At 47.2% G+C, this 21003-nt stretch overlaps 1 protein-coding gene across 3 annotated transcripts; it reads right to left on the minus strand.

The window, feature by feature from the left end:
• Positions 1 to 14717: 14717 nt before the first annotated feature.
• LOC110535211 (diamine oxidase [copper-containing]) lies at positions 14718 to 20446 on the minus strand. 3 transcript variants are annotated; one of them, XM_021620077.3, is made up of 5 exons: positions 20312 to 20446; positions 18282 to 19846; positions 16141 to 16429; positions 15563 to 15695; positions 14718 to 15419 (listed from the first exon to the last, which is right to left on the minus strand). In XM_021620077.3, the coding sequence occupies exons 2-5, from the start codon at positions 19822 to 19824 to the stop codon at positions 15150 to 15152; spliced, it is 2235 nt and encodes a 744-aa protein (XP_021475752.3). In that variant the 5' UTR covers positions 19825 to 19846; positions 20312 to 20446; the 3' UTR covers positions 14718 to 15149. The 3 variants fall into 3 exon arrangements, with proteins under 3 accessions (XP_021475752.3, XP_090045406.1, XP_090045407.1); XM_090189280.1 differs by having other exon boundaries at positions 18282 to 20024; positions 20312 to 20439; XM_090189281.1 differs by having other exon boundaries at positions 18282 to 20019; positions 20312 to 20433.
• Positions 20447 to 21003: the final 557 nt, after the last annotated feature.

Raw genomic sequence — 21003 nt, forward strand, 5'->3', positions numbered from 1 at the left:
TGGAGGAAATGATGCAATAGGGCTCAACCCTTCTCTGTGTTTCCAAATTCACTGACGTGCATGCCCCCAAGCTCTCATAACTCCTGGGGGAAGGAATGCCAGGTGCTGGCTATGTTCTTTTACAGTGTGTGGCATGTTAATGAAAACCATTTGTTTTTACCTACTGTGATACAATCATACTGTATGTCATGTACTGTGTAAAAAGGGTCTCTAACCTTCCATGTCAGCGTAATAGCCGGCTTCGCCTCGTTGCTATGACCACTTCACAACCATGATAGAAATGTCATAACACATGGCCTCTCATGTATTATCGCTTAGTTTTAAACCGGGTCGTTCAAGCCCTGAATGCTGATTGGCTGAAAGCCGTGGTATATCAGATCGTATACCACTGGTACTTGTTTACTGTTTCTAATTACGTTGGTAACCAGATAAAAAAAAACAATAAGGGAACTCGGGGTTTGTGGTATAAAAACGGCCTAAAATCAGCCCTTAGCCATGGGGTATATTGGCCATATACCACACCCCCTCGAGCCTTATTGATTTAATAGATCCTCTAAGATCACTACCCTGGGGGTCTTTGTTTCCATTTTCCGCCCCTGCGGAGTGGATTGGACCGGACTCTGCCTGCCTGGCCCTCTCAGGCTTTGTCTCAGCTGTTCTGGGTTATTTTGAGAGGTGGACAAAGAGGAATTGGATGGTTGACATACCAGGGGAGACAGACAGGCTGCCCAACCCAACTGCATGGAGGCAGCACTGGGCTGCTAGAGCACAGCACGGTCCCACACTACCCCGTCCCCTCTCTCTCCTCACATGTTGACATATTGATCGTGCTTAAACACTGTACATAGAAACCAGTTACCATATCTATGCACGTACAGTATGCAGTATGCATATACACTTGAGTGTCACATATAGGCCTTTTATAGATAGTCGAGGCGTGACACTGCTATCAAAATAATTGTGATGCGTCTGTCGAAGCGTCTCAAGCTTACTTGTTGATGCTTACTTACATGGACATCAGATTAGTGTAGAGATTCAAATAATACATTCTTGGCCACTTGCCAGCCAGTCTTGCATCCATGACTCTGCTAAGTGCTCCCAGCTGATTCTATTCCTCATCTTTATGTCACGGTGAGATAAAGATGAAGATTAAGAAAGTATTTTGAGAGTCATGATTGGAGGACAAAAATGTTCCTGTTTAGACCAACGTGTAAGTGAAAGGTTTTTTGATTCTGCAGATTGATGGTATTAAATATTAAACTTTTCGATACAGGATCAGTCAAACGTTTGGACACACCTACTCATTCAAGGGTTTTTCTTTATTCTTACTATTTTCTACATTGTAGAATAATAGTGAAGACATCAACACTATGAAATTACACATATGGAATCATGTAGTAACCAAAAAAACTGTTAGCCACCCTTTGCCTTGAAGACAGCTTTGCACACTCATTGCATTCTCTCAACCAGCTTCACCTGGAATGCTTTCCAACAGTCTTGAAGGAGTTCCCACATATGCTGCTTTTCCTTCACTCTGCGGTCCAACTCATCCCAAACCATCTCAATTGCTTTGAGGTCGGGTAATTGTGGAGGCCAGGTCATCTGAAGAAGTACTCCGTCAATCTCCTTCTTGGTCAAATAGCCCTTACACAGCCTGGAAGTGTGTTATGGGTCAATGTCCTGTTGAAAAACAAATGACTCTCACACTAAGCACAAACCAGATGGAATGGCATATTGCTGCAGAATGCTGTGGTAGCCATGCTGGTTAAGTGTGCCTTGAATTCTAAATAAATCACTGATTGTGTCACCAGCAAAGTACCCCAACACCATCACACCTCCTCCTCAATGCTTCACGGTGAGAACCACACATGCGGAGATCATCCGTTCACCTACTCTGCGTCTCACAAAGACACAACAGTTGGAACCAAAAATCTGACCAAAGGACAGATTTCCACAGGTCTAATGTCCATTGCTCGTGTTTCTTGCCCCAAGCAAGTCTCTTCTTATTATTGGTGTCCTTTAGTAGTGGTTCCTTTGAAGCAATTCAACCATGAAGGCCTGATTCACGCAGCCTCCTCTCAAAAGTTGATGTTGAGATGTGTCTGTTACTTGAACTCTGTGAAGCATTTATTTGGGCTGCAATCTGAGGTGCAGTTAATTGCCCATTTCTGAGGCTGGTAACTCTAATTAACTTATCCTCTGCAGCGGAGGTAACTCTGGGTCTTCCTTTCCTGTGGCGGTCCTCATGAGAGCCAGTTTCATCATAGCGCATGATGGGTTTTGTGACTGCACTTCAGGAAACTTTCAGAGTTCTTGAAATTGTCCTTATTGACTGACCTTCATGTCTTAAAGTAAGGATGGCCTGTCGTTTCTCTTTGCTTATTTGAGCTGTTCTTGCCAAAATATGGACTTGGTCTTTTATCAAATAGGGCTATTTTCTGTACACAACCCCTACCGTGTCACAACACAGATGATTGGCTCAAACACATTAAAAAGGAAAGAAATTCCACAAATGAACTTTTAACAAGGCACACCTGTTAATTGAAATGCATTCCAGGTGACTACTTCATGAAGCTGGTTGAGAGAATGCCAAGAGTGTGCAAAGATGTCATCAAGGCAAATAGTGGCTACTTTGAAGAATATGTGGATTCCATATGTGTTATTTCATAGTGTTGATGTCTTCACTGTTATTCTACAATGTAGAAAATAGTAAAAATAAAGAAAAACCTTTGAACGAGTAGGTGCATCCAAACTTTTGACTGGTACTGCGTGTTCCTCAGTGACTATGCAGTCTTTTAACTTTTGCCATAGTTTGCCCTCCTCAGGGCTTCACAAAAAAGGTGACATTTGATTCCCTTCGAAGGGTATTATTTTGCCTCCATAAGACAGGAAACCGTACTCTCTTTCACACCCCCACATTTAAAGTCAACGGGCATAGATTGTGATGATGACCCTACATTTGTGGAAAACTTGTGTTACTGGTTAACATCTTAATGTGGTGTTGATTGTTGTTGAATAATTTCCACCAGGATATGTCACCCATGCATTAACTGTTACTCATCATTCAGACATATGTGGGACTCCCACGTGTGACTCATATTGACGGATAAAATGTGGCTAATATTAACAGGAACCTATTCTAGACTTAGACTCAACTCTTGAGTGTGAAGAGAATACTCCCCTCAAGCTGTCTAAGACGGTTATCTACTTGACCCAGTGGCATCCCTCATGCTGTCTAAGACTGTTATCCACTTGGCCCAGTGGCTCTGCCTAGGGGTGTAGTGGAGGGTCAACACAGAGAGACATAACCAGGGGTGTAGTGGAGGGTCAACACAGAGAGACATAACCAGGGGTGTAGTGGAGGGTCAACACAGAGAGACATAACCAGGGGTGTAGTGGAGGGTCAACACAGAGAGACATAACCAGGGGTGTAGTGGAGGGTCAACACAGAGAGACATAACCAGGGGTGTAGTGGAGGGTCAACACAGAGAGACATAACCAGGGGTGTAGTGGAGGGTCAACACAGAGAGACATAACCAGGGGTGTAGTGGAGGGTCAACACAGAGAGACATAACCAGGGGTGTAGTGGAGGGTCAACACAGAGAGACATAACCAGGGGTGTAGTGGAGGGTCAACACAGAGAGACATAACCAGGGGTGTAGTGGAGGGTCAACACAGAGAGACATAACCAGGGGTGTAGTGGAGAGTCAACACAGAGAGACATAACCAGGGGTGTAGTGGAGGGTCAACACAGAGAGACATAACCAGGGGTGTAGCGGAGGGTCAACACAGAGAGACATAACCAGGGGTGTAGTGGAGGGTCAACACAGAGAGACATAACCAGGGGTGTAGTGGAGGGTCAACACAGAGAGACATAACCAGGGGTGTAGTGGAGGGTCAACACAGAGAGACATAACCAGGGGTGTAGTGGAGGGTCAACACAGAGAGACATAACCAGGGGTGTAGTGGAGGGTCAACACAGAGAGACATAACAAGGGGTGTAGTGGAGGGTCAACACAGAGAGACATAACCAGGGGTGTAGTGGAGGGTCAACACAGAGAGACATAACCAGGGGTGTAGTGGAGGGTCAACACAGAGAGACATAACCAGGGGTGTAGTGGAGAGTCAACACAGAGAGACATAACCAGGGGTGTAGTGGAGGGTCAACACAGAGAGACATAACCAGGGGTGTAGTGGAGGGTCAACACAGAGAGACATAACCAGGGGTGTAGTGGAGGGTCAACACAGAGAGACATAACCAGGGGTGTAGTGGAGGGTCAACACAGAGAGACATAACCAGGGGTGTAGTGGAGGGTCAACACAGAGAGACATAACCAGGGGTGTAGTGGAGGGTCAACACAGAGAGACATAACCAGGGGTGTAGTGGAGGGTCAACACAGAGAGACATAACCAGGGGTGTAGTGGAGGGTCAACACAGAGAGACATAACCAGGGGTGTAGTGGAGGGTCAACACAGAGAGACATAACCAGGGGTGTAGTGGAGGGTCAACACAGAGAGACATAACCAGGGGTGTAGTGGAGGGTCAACACAGAGAGACATAACCAGGAGTGTAGTGGAGGGTCAACACAGAGAGACATAACCAGGGGTGTTGCCAAATATACAAAGAACGTCAGTTGGAAGTGCTGACGTCACAATGGGGAGCTTTAGAATCTTGATGAAATCAATTTAACAACCTTTTGCTGAAAAATGCTTTTAGGGAGCGTTACCTTTTTCACCACGACCAGTGAGTTTACCCACCAATTTTTTTGGACCAACTACATCGCTGGCTCTAAAAGGAAATACAATGTAAGAAGTAATCAAATCAAATGTATTTATATAGCCCTTCTTACATCAGCTGAGATCTCAAAAATGCTGTACAGAAATCCAGCCTAAAACCCCAAACATCAAGCAATGCAGATGTAGAAGCACGGTGGCTAGGAAAAACTCCCTAGAAAGGCCAGAACCTAGGAAGAAACCTAGAGAGGAACCAGGCTATGAGGGGTGGCCAGTCCTCTTCTGGCTGTGCCGGGTGGAGATTATAACAGAACATGGTCAAGGTGTTCATGGATGACCAAGTAATATAGTTGGGTAATGATTGTCAATCATTTGACCAATAATTTTGTTAGAAATACTCATCAGCCTGTCCTATTAATCCTTAATCTACTTTGATATTAGTTTTTAAATCAAGCAGGTGCATGCAGCCTGTTAGCACCCAGAGGAGGACTGTCTGAACTTTTTAACATTTATTATAAAGATGTTATTATTATTACAAAATAAAGGCTGAAACAGACTAAGATTTTCTCAGACTTGCTTCCTGTGTGCGAGGGAAGAGAGGTACAGTGGGGTCCGAGAAAGTTGACGCCCTTGATGAAGATGAGCAATAAAAACTGTATAAAATAAATAATTAAAATACTGAGCTATATCGTATGCTCAACATTCATTTTAAATTATATTATTTTATACTAATACAATTGCTCAGAGAAAGACATTTTGTTTTTTTTTCTCAAAAAGGTAGAGGTCAGAATTATTGACACCCCATATAAAGTAGTCAAAAGTTTAGTATTTGGTCACATATATCTAGCACGCAATAATTACATTAAGCTTGTGACTCTACAAACTTGTTGGATTCATTTGCAGTTTGTTTTTGGTCGTGTTTCAGATTATTTTATGCCCGACAGGAATGAATGGTAAATAATGAATTGTGTCATTTTGGAGTCACTTTTATTGTAAATAATAATAATAAATAATAATAATAATAAGTTTCTAAACACTCCTACATTAATCTGGATGTTACCATGATTACGGATAATCCTGAATCAGTGTCAAAGATCATACCCCCAAAACATGCTAAACTCCTTGTTCTTTTTTTTGGTATTTTTTTAGGATCCCCATTAGCTGTTCCTGGGTTCCTGTAACGACGTTCGTCTGTAGAAGGAGAAGCGGACCAAAAAGCAGCGTGGTGGTTACTCATGTTCTTTAATGGAAAATGAACGATACATGAAATAACTTAAATCTACAAAACAACAAACGGAACGTGAAAAAACCTATACAGCCTATCCTGTGACAACAAACACAGTGACCGGAACAATCACCCACAAACACACAGTGAAACCCAGGCTACCTAAGTATGATTCTCAATCAGAGACCACTAATGACACCTGCCTCTGATTGAGAACCATACTAGGCCGAAAACATAGAAATGCCCCAACACATAGAAAAACAAACGTAGACTGCCCACCCAACTCACGCCCTGACCATACTAAATAAATACAAAACAAAGGAAATAAAGGTCAGAACGTGACAGTACCCCCCCCCAAAGGTGCGGACTCCGGCCGCAAAACCTTGACCTATAGGGGAGGGTCTGGGTGGGCGTCTGTCCGCGGTGGCGGCTCTGGCGCGGGACGCGGACTCCACTTCATCATTGTCTTAGTCCGCCTTATTGTCCGCCTCCGTGGCTTTCTCACCATGGCCACCCCTCTCAATGACCCCACTGGACAGAGGGGCTGCTTGGGACAGAGGGGCAGCTCGGGACAGAGGTGAAGCAGCTGCTCGGGACAGAGGGACAACTGCTCGGGACAGAGGGGCAGCTGCTCGGGACAGAGGGGCGGCAGCAGCTTGGGACAGAGGGGCGGCAGCAGCTCGGGACAGAGGGGCGGCAGCTGCTCGGGACAGAGGGGCGGCAGCAGCTCGGGACAGAGGGGCGGCAGCAGCTCGGGACAGAGGGGCGGCAGCTGCTCGGGACAGAGGGGCGGCAGCTGCTCGGGACAGAGGGGCGGCAGCTGCTCGGGACAGAGGGGCGATAGCAGCTCGGGACAGAGGGGCAGCTGCTCGGGCGGCCCCTGGCTGACTGGCGGCACTGGCGACCTCTGGCTTACTGGCGGCCCCTGGCTGACTGGCGGCACTGGCGGCCCCTGGCTGACTGGCAGACGGGCGGCACTGGCGGCTCCTGGCAGACGGGCGGCACTGACAGCGCTGGGCAGACGGGCGGCTCAGGCGGCGCTGGGCAGACGGGCGGTGCTGGCGGCGCTGGGCAGAAGGGCGGCGCTAGCTGGCGCTGGGCAGACGGGAGGCTCAGATGGCGCTGGGCAGACGGGAAGCTCAGATGGCGCTGGGCAGACGGGAAGCTCCGGCAACGCTGGACTGAGTAGCTCTCGTAGCGCCGAACAGGCGGGAGACTCCGGCAGCGCCGGAGAAGAGGAAGGCCCTGGTAGCGCCGGAGAGGCGGGAGACTCCGACAGCGCCGGAGAGGCGGGAGGCTCCGGCAGCGGCGCCGGACAGGCGGGAGGCTCCGGCAGCGGCGGCGCCGGACAGGCGGGAGGCTCCGGCAGCGGCAGCGCCGGAGAGGCGGGAGGCTCCGGCAGCGGCGCCGGACAGGCGGGAGGCTCCGGCAGCGCTGGAGAGGAGGGAGCCCCTGTAAGGATGGGCCGGAGAGACAGCCTGGTACGGGGGGCTGCAACCGGAGGGCTGTTGCGTGGAGGTGGTGACGGATAGACCGGACCGTGAAGGCGTACTGGAGATCTTGAGAGCAGGGCTGGCACCAACCGCCCTGGCTGGATCTTCACCCTAGCCCGGCAGATGTGGGGAGCTGGGATGTAGCGCACCGGGCTAAGCACGCGTACTGGGAACACCGTGCGAACAACTGCATAACACGGTGCCTGACCAGCACCACGCCCGCCACAGTTAGCACTGCTAGGAGCACTGTAGTGCTGAGATGGCACAGGACGTGCAAGGCTAGGGAGATGCACAGGAGGCCTGGTGCGTGAGGCTGGCACAGTCTTCACCAGACCCCTCGCACGCACCTCAGGATGAGTATGGAGAGCTGACCCCGGTGCCATTAAATCCCTGACACGCCCCGTTGGGCGAATGTCGTGCCTCATGCACCAAACCAGCAATTCCCTCATATCTCTCTCCTCCAATTTCCCCATTAACTCCTTCACAGTCTCTGCTTCGCTCACCTCCAACACCAGCTCTGGTTCTGAGCTCCTCCTTGGCTCCTCACGATAAACGGGGGGAGTTGGCTCAGGTCTGACTCCTGACTCTGCCACACTCCCCCTGTGCCCCCCCCCCCCCCCCAAGAAATTTTTGGGCTTCCGTCCGCGCCGCCGTGCTTGCTTCACCAACCTCATTCTCCTGTAACCTTCCGCGCACTGTTCCATCGAATCCCAGACGGGCTCCGGCACTCTCCCTGGGTCGACCGCCCACCTGTCTATCTCCTCCAAAGTTGTGTAGTCCAGATTCTGCTCCCATGTCCCAAAATCCTGATCTCGCTGTTGCTGTTCCTGCTGCTGCTGCCTCTGTTCCTTCTCCTGCTGCTGCTGTTGCTGTTGCCCGTTACCACGCCGCTTGGTCCTGTTGTGGTGGGTGATTCTGTAACGACGTTCGTCTGTAGAAGGAGAAGCGGACCAAAAAGCAGAGTGGTGGTTACTCATGTTCTGTAATGGAAAATGAACGATACATGAAATAACTTAAATCTACAAAACAACAAACGGAACGTGAAAAAACCTATACAGCCTATCCTGTGACAACAAACACAGTGACCGGAACAATCACCCACAAACACACAGTGAAACCCAGGCTACCTAAGTATGATTCTCAATCAGAGACCACTAATGACACCTGCCTCTGATTGAGAACCATACTAGGCCGAAAACATAGAAATGCCCCAACACATAGAAAAACAAACGTAGACTGCCCACCCCAACTCACGCCCTGACCATACTAAATAAATACAAAACAAAGGAAATAGAGGTCAGAACGTGACAGTTCCACACAAAACATGAAACATGACAAAATGCAGAGCGTTAGTAGACAAGAACATCTCATGGACAGACCTACATATATTTAAAACAAGAAAAACACAACTTGAAGGTTCTGTACTGACTCAATAATGAAAAAAATAAACGCTTCCTGATCGGCTCCCCTCTCGCCACTGGGATTCTATTACCAGGGCTGAGTCACTGGCTTGCTCTCACTCTCCCATGCCGCTAGAGTCACTGACGTGACCTTTCTGTCTGGTTTTGCACCCACTCCCCTCCCTTGTGCTGTGGGGAGATCTTCGTGGGCTATACTCGGCCTTGTCTCGGGGTATTAGGTTAGTGGTCTCTTGATATCCCTTTGGTGGTATGGGGGCTGTGCTTTTACAAAGTGGGTGGGGTTACCCCGTCCCCGGTTAACTTTAGAAGGGGCCACAGTGTCCCCCGTCAGTCCCCAGTATCTATGCTGTCATAGTCTGTGCCGGGGGGACAGGGTCAGTCTGGTATAATTCTCCTGTCTGACCTGGTATCCGATGTCACTTTAATAATGTTTACATACTGTTTTACCCACTTCATATGTATATACTGTATTCTAGTCCTGGTTCATCCTGCTGTCCACTTCATATGTATATACTGTATTCTAGTCAAGGCTCATCCTATATAACTACTGCTATCCACTTCATATGTATATACTGTATTCTAGTTCATCCTATATAACTACTGCTGTCCACTTCATATGTATATACTGTATTCTAGTCAAGGCTCATCCTATATTACTACTGTCTATACACACCATCCTATATAACTACTGTCTATACACACCATCCTATATAACTACTGTCTATACACACCATCCTATATAACTACTGCTGTCCCCTTAATATGTATATACTGTATTCTTGTCAAGGCTCATCCTATATAACTACTGCTGTCCACTTCATATGTATGTGTGTATATAAAGTGGGGAGAACAAGTATTTGTTACACTGCCGATTTTGCAGGTTTCCCTACTTACAAAGCATACAGAGGTCTGTAATTTCTATCATAGGTACACTTCAACTGTGAGAGACGGAATCTAAAACAAATATCCAGAAAATCACATTGTATGATTTTTAAGTAATTAATTTGCATTTTATTGCATGACATAAGTATTTGATACATCAGAAAAATCAGAACTTAATATTTGGTACATAAACCTTTGTTTGCAATTACAGAGATCATATGTTTCCTGTAGTTCTTGACCAGGTTTGCACACACTGCAGCAGGGATTTTGGCCCACTCCCACCTCACAGATGAAAGCAGGTTCACACTGAGGACATGTGACAGACGTGACAGAGTCTGGAGACGCCGTGGAGAATGTTCTGCTGCCTGCAACATCCTCCAGCATGACCGGTTTGGCGGTGGGTCAGTCATGGTATGGGGTGGCATGTGCTCGCCAGAGGTAGCCTGACTGCCATTAGGTACCAAGATGAGATCCTCAGACCCCTTGTGAGACCATATGCTGGTGCGGTTGGCCCTGGGTTCCTCAAAATGCAAGATAATGCTAGACCTCATGTGGCTGCAGTGTGTCAGCAGTTCCTGCAAGAGGAAGGCATTGATGCTATGGACTGGCCCGCCCGTTCCCCAGACCTGAATCCAATTGAGCACATCTGGGACATCATGTCTCGCTCCATCCACCAACGCCACGTTGCACCACAGACTGTCCAGGAGTTGGCGGATGCTTTAGTCCAGGTCTGGGAGGATATCCCTCAGGAGACCATCCGCCACCTCATCAGGAGCATGCCCAGGCGTTGTAGGGAGGTCATACAGGCATGTGGAGGCCACACACACTACTGAGCCTCATTTTGACTTGTTTTAATGACATTACATCAAAGTTGGATCAGCCTGTAGTGTGGTTTTCCACTTTAATTTTGAGTGTGACTCCAAATCCAGACCTCCATGGGTTGATAGATTTGATTTCCATTGATCATTTTTGTGTGATTTTGTTGTCAGCACATTCAACTATGTAAAGAAAAAAGTATTTAAGAATATTTCATTGATTCAGATCTAAGATGTGTTATTTTACTGTTCTCTTAATTTTTTGGAGCAGTGTATATACAGTATATCACAAAAGTGAGTACACCCCTCACATTTTTGTAAATATTTGAGTATATCTTTTCATGTGACAACACTGAAGAAATGACACTTTGATACAATGTAAAGTAGTGAGTGTACAGCTTGTATAACTGTGTAAATTTGCTGTCCCCTCAAAATAACTCAACACACAGCCATTAATGTCTAAACCGCTGGCAACAAAAGTGAGTACACCCCTAAGTGAAAATGTCCAAATTGGGCCCAAAGTGTCAATATTTTGTGTGACCACCATCATTTTCCGGCACTGCCTTAACCCTCTTGGGCATGGAGTTCACCAGAGCTTCACAGGTTGCCACTGGAGTCCTCTTCCACTCCATGACGACATCACGGAGCTGGTGGATGTTAGAGACCTTGCACTCCTCCACCTTCCGTTTGAGGATGCCCCACAGATGCTCAATAGGGTTTAGGTCTGGAGACATGCTTGGCCAGTCCATCACCTTTACCCTCAGCTTCTTTAGCAAGGCAGTGGTCGTCTTTGAGGTGTGTTTGGGGTCGTTATCATGTTGGAGTACTGCCCTGCGGTCCAGTCTCCGAAGGGAGGGGGATCATGCTCTGCTTCAGTATGTCACAGTACATGTTGGCATTCATGGTTCCCTCAATGAACTGTAGCTCCCCAGTGCTGGCAGCACTCATGCAGCCCCAGATCATGATACTCCCACCACCATGCTTGACTGTAGGCAAGACACACTTGTCTTTGTACTCCTCACCTGGTTGCCGCCACACACGCTTGACACCATCTGAACCAAATAAGTTTATCTTGGTCTCATCAGACCACAGCACTTGGTTCCAGTAATCCATGTCCTTAGTATGCTTGTCTTCAGCAAACTGTTTGCGGTCTTTCTTGTGCATCATCTTTAGAAGAGGCTTCCTTCTGGAACGACAGACATGCAGACCAATTTGATGCAGTGTACGGCGTATGGTCTGAGGACTGACCGGCTGACCCCCCACCCCTTCAACCTCTGCAGCAATGCTGGCAGCACTCATACGTCTATGAGCACGTGCACTCAACTTCTTTGGTCGACCATGGCGAGGCATGTCCTGAGTGGAACCTGTCCAGTTAAACCGCTGTATGGTCTTGGCCACCGTGCTGCAGATCAGTTTCAGGGTCTTGGCAATCTTCTTATAGCCCAGGCCATCTTTATGTAGAGCAACAATTATTTTTTCAGATCCTTAGAGAGTTCTTTGCCATGAGGTGCCATGTTGAACTTCCAGTGACCAGTCAGTATGAGGGAGTGTGAAAGCGATGACACCAAATTTAACACACCTGCTCCCCATTCACACCTGAGACCTTGAAACACTAACGAGTCACATGACACCGGGGAGGGAAAATGGCTAATTGGGCCCAATTTGGACGTTTTCACTTAGGGGTGTACTCACTTTTGTTGTCAGCGGTTTAGACATTAATGGCTGTGTGCTGAGTTATTTTGAGGGGACAGCAAATTTACACTGTTATACAAGCTGTACACTCACTACTTTACATTGTAGCAAAGTGTCATTTCTTCAGTGTTGTCACATGAAAAGATGTACTCAAATATTTACAAAAATGTGAGGGGTGTACTCACTATTGTGATATACTGTATATATATACTGTCCATAATGTCTATACACACCATCCTGTCCATATATAGACTCTGACATTGCTCGCTCTAATATTTACAGGCATACATTTACCTCTTCTAGTACAACTGATTAGGAATTCGCCTTTCCCATACACAGATACAGTAAGTACTGTATTTTCTGAGGCAGAAATTAAAGTTGTTTCTCATTTAACCCCTAGATGGCAGTAGCTACTCACATCTTCCCAGACTCGTTCCTGACTACCAACCACTGATCATCGGTGAAACTGATTTCCTTTTTAATCAATGGACTGCTTTGACAGTATATTTGGCCCTCCAAACATATATTGTATAAAGCTAATTATTAACACTGTGTTTTTTGGTTTCTCTGTTGCTGAACACTTGGTCATGTTAATGTCACTTGGACCACTGTAGCATTGATCTGTGTAAGGAGTTTTCACTCCTTTGCAAAACTCATGTTTGTATTCATCCCCTACTGCTTATTATTATGGCTAACAGACTGTAGGTTATGTCACATATCAATCATTAACCCTGTGTCAAAGTTTTAAAAAGGTCAAAACAATGTTGCAATCTACTGTATATTAGACTTAGTGTTTACCTGTTCGGGTACATAGGTTGTTCCTCAGGGAACCTCACTCTAAGGTTGATAATGCTTCTCTAAGATGGATGACATATCTCTAAGATGGATGACATAAGAACCCTCTAGAAGATCTCCAATGCCATACAACTCTCCTTCCGTGGCCTCCAATTGCTCTTAAATACAAGTACAACTAAATGCATGATCTTCAACTGATCGCCTGCACCGATCGCCCGACAGGCGGGCAGCCTGTCCAGCATCACTACTCTGGACGGTTCTGACTTAGAATATGTGGACAACTACAAATACCTAGGTTTCTGGTTAGACTGTAAACTCTCCTTCCAGACTCACATCAAACATCTCCAATCCAAAGTTAAATCTAGAATTGGCTTCCTATTTCGCAACAAAGCATCCTTCACTCATGCTGCCTAACATACCCTTGTAAAACTGACCCTCCTACCGATCCTCGACTTCGGCGATGTAATTTACAAAATAGCCTCCAATACCCTACTCAATAAATTGGATGCAATCTATCACAGTGCCATCCTTTTTGTCACCAAAGCCCCATATACGACCCACCACTGTGACCTGTACGCTCTCATTGGCTGGCCCTCGCTTCATACTCGTCGCCAAACCCACTGGCTCCAGGTCATCTACAAGACCCTGCTAGGTAAAGTCCCCCCTTATCTCTGCTCGCTGGTCACCATAGCAGCACCCACCTGTAGCACGCACTCCAGCAGGTATCTCTCTGTTCACCCCCAAAGCCATTTCTTCCATTGGCCGCCTCTCCTTCCAGTTCTCTGCTGCCAATGACTGGAACGAACTACACAAATCTCTGAAACTGGAAACACTTATCTCCCTAACTAGCTTTAAACACCAGCTGTCAGAGCAGCTCAGATTACTGCACCTGTACATAGTCCATCTATAATTTAGCCCAAATAACTACCTCTCCCCCTACTGTATTTATTTATTTATTTTGCTCCTTTGCACCCCATTATTTATATTTCTACTTTGCACATTCTTCCACTGCAAATCTACCATTCCAGTGTTTTACTTGCTATATTGTATTTACTTTGCCACCATGGCTTTTTTTTGTTGCCTTTACCTCCCTTATCTCACCTCATTTGTTCACATTGTATATAGACTTATTTTTCTACTGTATTATTGACTGTCTATTTGTTTTACTCCATGTGTAACTCTGCGTTGTTGTATGTGTCGAACTGCTTTGCTTTATCTTGGCCGGGTCGCAATTGTAAATGAGAACTTGTTCTCAACTTGCCTACCTGGTTAAATAAAGGTGAAATAAATATGGGGTTGTAATTTTTTGTTCTTCATGGATTGTTGTTTTTTAATTAGGTTAAACACTTTATCACGGTGGTCAAATACTCCTTAAGCATAACTTCCCATTCTGCCGTCGCTTGTCCTCTTACTCACCAAGTTCCCCACTGCTGTTCTTCTGTACCTTTACAACGTACATCAATCTGTTTCTGAAAGTCTGGGGACTGTTCCCAGGCCTTGACTGGGAAGAACAGATCAAATACTCCCTATAGCTGAACATTGTCTGATTCCCTGTATTAGTCACAGGCCAGTATTGACTTTCCCACCAATACCAAGAGAGTGCAAAGTTGTTATCAAGGCAAAGGGTTGCTACTTTGAAGAATCTGAAACATAAAATATATTTTGATTTGTTTAATAGTTTTTGGGTTACTACATGATTCCATGTGTGTTATTTCATGTCTTCAAGTTTTCACTATTACAATGTAGAAAATAGTACAAATAAAGAAAAACCCTTGAACAAGTAGGGGTGTCCAAACTTTTGACTGTTACTGCATGTATTCACAATGGTAAAATGTGTCTGTGAGTTATGATTTGAGAAAGTTTCTTATGAAATGTGCCTATGTCTAGGAATGGTAAATTGTTGCAATACATTTGCACACTCAGAAAAAATAATGTTATTCTTTCACATCTAAACAGGAACGATATCAACGTAATATTCGTTTTTATTAATGCCTGTGTCAGAATATATTATTTCACATTTACATGATTTCCATCCTCAGAACCAAGGATGGAACCTCCATTATGTGTCTTTCCTGTCAGTTGCACCAGCCCCTCAGACTCCTGCGTAGGTGCCGTTGTAGAAGAAAGGCCTGTCAGTCACACAGTGACCTACAACCTCTGGGGTCCATCTCTGGACCTTGGGCTTGCCCTCTTTGACTTGTCGGACGATGACGGTACTGCAGGACGCCAGAGAGGGGTCCTCGTCGAAAAAGTTGAAGGGACGTAGGAAGAAGCCCACGGCATTGCCGGGAGTCGCTGTATTGGGGATGTCCTCTGAGTGGGGCACGTGCAGGAAGCCCACCGTCACCCAGGCAACCAGGTCCTACACAGGAGACAGGTTGATTGATTAATTGATTAATTTGATTTATTATTTAGTTGTTATACAATTATAATGCCGTCCAGGGTAGCGAAGATTCTATTTTGAGTCTGAGAATGAGTTGAGTTATTGGTAACAATAGGTCTCACCTGGTTAATGATGCTTTCATCGTTGCGAATGTAGTCCTCAAAGGAGACCACCGGCTCCCAGGGGTCGTTCTGAGTGTAGATACTACTGCTGGTGGGCTCACTGTCCTTGTGTCTGGTCACAGCCAACGGGTATCTACATACAGAGGAAGATAAGACTTCAGACCGAATCTGAACTGCCTGACAGTAGATGTCAGATGCTATAATAATCTGAAACCCTCGGCCATCGTTACAGATCACTGCATGCGTCGATAGAACTGTAGAGTTATTTTCTTACCACGTTGATGGATGCTTATTTCCTCCGAACAAAAAAACAATAACAAATGCTCCTGGGGCAGCAAGTGGTGCGGTTTCGCCTACCTCAGCTTTAAAGGGATAGTACCCATACTACCCCATCATATAATTAGATGGTGCCAATCTTTCCCATTAATTTTTGGTAGTGGCCTGGAGATTTCCTCTGTCTACAGTGGGAACTACTCAACAGATGGTGTGGGATGAACTGAAGTTGATTGAGGTATGAAAACATCTAATAAACTTTGATTTTAGGGTGAACAGTCCCTTTAGCTGTGTGTTGTCGTTACCTGGACCAGCTGATGCCGTTCTCCTCCATCCAGCCACGGGGCAGCACACTGTCGGCGTGGGAGTTGTACTGGATGCGGTAGCCCTTCTGGTGGCCCCACTTGTTCTTCTCGTTGGGATTGTAGAAGTGCACGTAGCGGGGGAACTTCTTGCCGAAGCGGAAGGCAGCGCCGCGTTCCGTCTGGTGCTGGGTCTTGACGAGCTTGGATTGGACGACGGAATGTTTATGGCTCCACGGGTTCGTGAAGTTCACATACTTGAGGTTCATCGACTCAAAGCTGTTCTTCCGACCTGGAGTGTTTGACAAAAGCAATCACATTAACGGTGTCAATCAGGGTTGGGGTCAAGCAGGGCTGGGGTCAAGCAGGGCTGGGGTCAAGCAGGGTTGGGGTCAAGTAGGGCTGGGGTCAAGCAGGGCTGGGGTCAAGCAGGGTTGGGGTCAAGTAGGGCTGGGGTCAAGCAGGGTTGGGGTCAAGTAGGGCTGGGGTCAAGCAGGGTTGGGGTCAAGCAGGGTTGGGGTCAAGCAGGGCTGGGGTCAAGCAGGGTTGGGGTCAAGCAGGGCTGGGGTCAAGCAGGGCTGGGGTCAAGCAGGGTTGGGGTCAAGCAGGGTTGGGGTCAAGTAGGGCTGGGGTCAAGTAGGGTTGGGGTCAAGTAGGGTTGGGGTCAAGCAGGGCTGGGGTCAAGCAGGGCTGGGGTCAAGCAGGGCTGGGGTCAAGCAGGGCTGGGGTCAAGTAGGGCTGGGGTCAAGCAGGGTTGGGGTCAAGCAGGGCTGGGGTCAAGCAGGGCTGGGGTCAAGCAGGGCTGGGGTCAAGTAGGGCTGGGGTCAAGTAGGGCTGGGGTCAAGCAGGGTTGGGGTCAAGCAGGGCTGGGGTCAAGCAGGGCTGGGGTCAAGCAGGGCTGGGGTCAAGTAGGGCTGGGGTCAAGTAGGGCTGGGGTCAAGCAGGGTTGGGGTCAAGCAGGGCTGGGGTCAAGTAGGGCTGGGGTCAAGCAGGGCTGGGGTCAAGCAGGGCTGGGGTCAAGTAGGGCTGGGGTCAAGCAGGGCTGGGGTCAAGTAGGGCTGGGGTCAAGTAGGGCTGGGGTCAAGCAGGGCTGGTGTTTGCAATTAATTTAATTTCAATTTCAAAAGAAGAATTGAGATGCAATAATGAATGCATTTAAAACCTCCCTTTATAGCCCTTTGTTGAGTTTAAATGCAGTGGACCTAGGCACTGAAGTAATGTTCTGATATTGCACAGACTAGGCATACTAGGCACACATTTACCAGTTGTTTTGCCCATGGCACATGATATGAAAGGTTATTTTGGGTTTCTTGTCAATGATTCATCACAATGGCTGACATAATCTCGTGTTATTGTATTTGGCTGGGAGCAACAATCATAAACCATCTAGGAGCAACACCCATGATGCAATGTTGGACCAAAGATCTAAAATACCTTCAAGAATTGGACGTTTTCCCTAGAAGTGTGTCAGATCAAACAGAGGCTAGAACACAAGCCTGTATGTGTGAACATTGTCACCTTATTTTTTTGGTGTTTTATTTCCTTTCTATTTTTAAACTATACCAGCCCATTTGTTATTAGAAATTGCTGTATGTACATATATACAGAACTGTCAGGTGCGTGAATGAGGACCCAAAAGCGAATTAACAAAACAGAGTTTCTTTAATGACGAAACACACGTAGGCTCAGATGGACAGGCAGATTCCGACAGGACAGGACAAGGTTAGATGAACAGGCAGATTCCGACAGGACAGGACAAGGTTGCAGCAAACACGACGATAGTCTGGTTCAGGCATGAGTAACACAAACGAGAATCCGACAAAGACAGGAACAGAAACAGAGAGAGATATAGAGACCTAATCAGAGGGAAAAAGGGAACAGGTGGGAAAAGGGGTGAACGAGGTAGTTAGAGAAGACAAGGAACAGCTGGGGGAAAGAGGGGAAGAAAAGGTAACCTAATACGACCAGCAGAGGGAGACAGGGTGAAGAGTAAGAACAGGAACAGGACACAACATGACAATACATGACAAGAACTTTGTAGCTTTACAGATAGATAATTAGCAACCATTCACACCATTACAAAATATGGTTCCTGAATCCTGAATGACATAATCACACTATCAGATTGATAGAACAGAACTCACCAGCAATATCAAGGTCAACCTTGTAGTGGATGAGATGCGTGTGAAGGTTGCCCAGAACATAGTTATACACCTTGGACCCGTAGTGTAGTCCGTTAGGCGTGAAGAAAGTGGCGTGGATGTAACCGGTGGCACTGACCCTGGACTCCATCACTCCGTTCTGATAGAAGAGGAAGTCCCAGATGTAGTCGTAGTTATAGACGGTGGAGGTGGTACGAAGCACCAGCACATGGTTCTCCAGACCCCCGAAAAAGTTGTAGCCCCCTTGGAAGTTATTGTTGAAGTGCCTCCTCAGAGGCATCCCCGTGGTCATCTCAAACACACACAGGGCATTCTTGTAATGTACAGGCTTGTCCGTGTCGTAGTAATGGTGCAGGTCTAGAAAGGTGGCGATTTCAGGGCAGTCGATGCCAGGCGCCAGCTCGTAGTCCAGTGTGCCCATGGCCCAGCCGGCGTCAATGTATTTGGTCTGCATGGCGGCGGGGGTATCGCCCGAATAGAAGGCAATGGCCTCCTGGAGACTGACCTCGTAGGCGATGCGCTCTCCGTTGAAGCGCAGGTCGAAGATCTGGAGGCCGGCTGAGGAGCGGACACGGAAGGCAAAGGACCAGCCTGCATATTCCACAAAGTTTCCATCCACATGGTAGCGAGGGCCTTGGGGCTCCACCAGTTTGGGCCCGTGGATGTCGGTGCGGGTGTTGCTGTGCCCACGGGGAATGTAAGTGGAGTACAAGTCCTTGTCGTCATGGTCAGGAAGTTTGACTTTCTCCAGTGTTCCTTTCTCGTATTGTTCCGCCAGTTCCTCCACCTTGTCAAAGTACTGGCCATTGTACCACACCTTCTCCACCGTCCAGCGCTCAGGGTTCAGGTCCTTATGGTTCACCAGGACCTCAAAGCCCACAGGATGGATGAAGTAGCCCTCCACAAACTTCTGCAGCATGATCCAGGTCCTCCTCTCACCCGACTCCAAACCACGGGGTGCAATGTCAGAGAACGTCAGGCAGCGGTCGGTACAGTTGTGGAAGGAAAATCCCCCCGTGGTCTCAAACAGCACCTTGTGGACCTTGGCGGTGATCTTCTGCAAGATGTCGATGATGTGCGAGTACTCAGCCTCTGTAATGGGCCGTGACTCAAACCGAATGGGCTTGTCTCCCTTGAAGGTCTTCTCCCTGTACGAAGTAGGGAAGGGAAGTGGACTCACAATGATCTCGGTGATGTTGGGCTGGGACTGGTTCCCGAACTGCACCACCACCCTGGCCTGGCGCATGGGCTTGGCCTGGCCCCGATCCAGGGCCCTCAGTGCCTTGTGCTTGCGGGGCAGGTGGAGCTCCATCAGCAGAATGCTATTCTTCTTCAGGGACTTGCCCCGGGCCGCTGTCAGTCCCAACTCGGGCTTGCCTTGCAGGTAGTCCCGGACGTCGCGCATCTCATTGGGGGTCAGGTCGGCGAACATTGATGCCCCGTGGTGAGCCCACTCCCGACCACGGTCACCTTCACACACATCCAGAGCGAGCAGCAGCACCAGCAGCAGACAGAAGCACCTCATGGCCACGTCTACTGAGACACAACTGGGAGAGAAGACAGACAGCCAGTGCAGAATGTGTTCTCAACCCTGTTGTTTTTCCTGTTCGACCCTTGCACATGAGCTATTAAGCTATGTCTGACGCTTATCTAATAAAAGCCCTTGAGTAAACCCTCTACTGATCTTATAGCATCCCTTCTCTGTTTCATCCAGTGCTTCCTGCGCTGAAAAGAAAAACATACTTTACAGCATATCTGGCATCCAGATACAGACACATTTCCCCCATCCCGTTCTCTCCACATCTGGCAACGCAACCTTCCTCCTTCTCCACCTCCTCCTCCTCCTCCCCAGGTGAATCTGGGATTTATGTTTCACAGTTGCCTCTTTCAAACAGTTAGATGTTATAACATGCTCCTGTAACCCTATTTATGCAATATTGTGATATGCTGTGATGAGGCTGAACTTAAAAAGCACGCAAATCAGTGCCTTTGCAACAAAGAAACTGACCTACCTACTGTATGCACTTCAAATGTTGAAGGGCACAGAGTGAAACAATGTTGCTTTATCCAGAACGAGAATGGGCCAAGCAGTTGAATCCTTCCCTTTGCAGTCCCGATAGAAGATACCTAGTATGAAAACAGGGCTCAATGAACATATGTTTATATATAACCTTCCGCTTGGCAGCAATGGAATGTGATTGGTCAACAAGGGATTGTAAAAGTGTTGAAATCTCAGGAGTACTGTATATATAATTAATTCCACTGGTCTGCGTGTGAAGAGGCTCCCAGGCAAAATTAGAATCAAGTGGTTTTGAACTGATTCCATTTTGTGTGGAATGCTGATGTCAATTTACTGTACCTAATAAGTCAAATATTTATCCTGGCAAAGGATAGTGGTTCATTACACACGAGTAATGTTCCCCTAATATGCAGGAGGTCTGAGATACTCTACTGCTCACCGAGAGTCTGGAGAATGAATGTAACACTTTCACTGTGTGCTCATTAAGGATTATTCAAACCACAATTGGTATAATGAACTCCCATTGAGTCTCTTTATTTCCGTTTCAAAGAGGAAATTACGTGATATTACAAATCTCTTGGATGCATACAACAGTGTGACAGTATACATTTTATTTGCTGTTCGCTCTACCTAGTTATTTTATTTACTGGACTGTTTGCTCTACCTAGTTATTTTATTTACTGG

The sequence above is a fragment of the Oncorhynchus mykiss genome, chromosome 11, assembly GCF_057628025.1.
Source record: "Oncorhynchus mykiss isolate SJ-2025 chromosome 11, ASM5762802v1, whole genome shotgun sequence".
Lineage (NCBI taxonomy): Eukaryota > Metazoa > Chordata > Actinopteri > Salmoniformes > Salmonidae > Oncorhynchus > Oncorhynchus mykiss.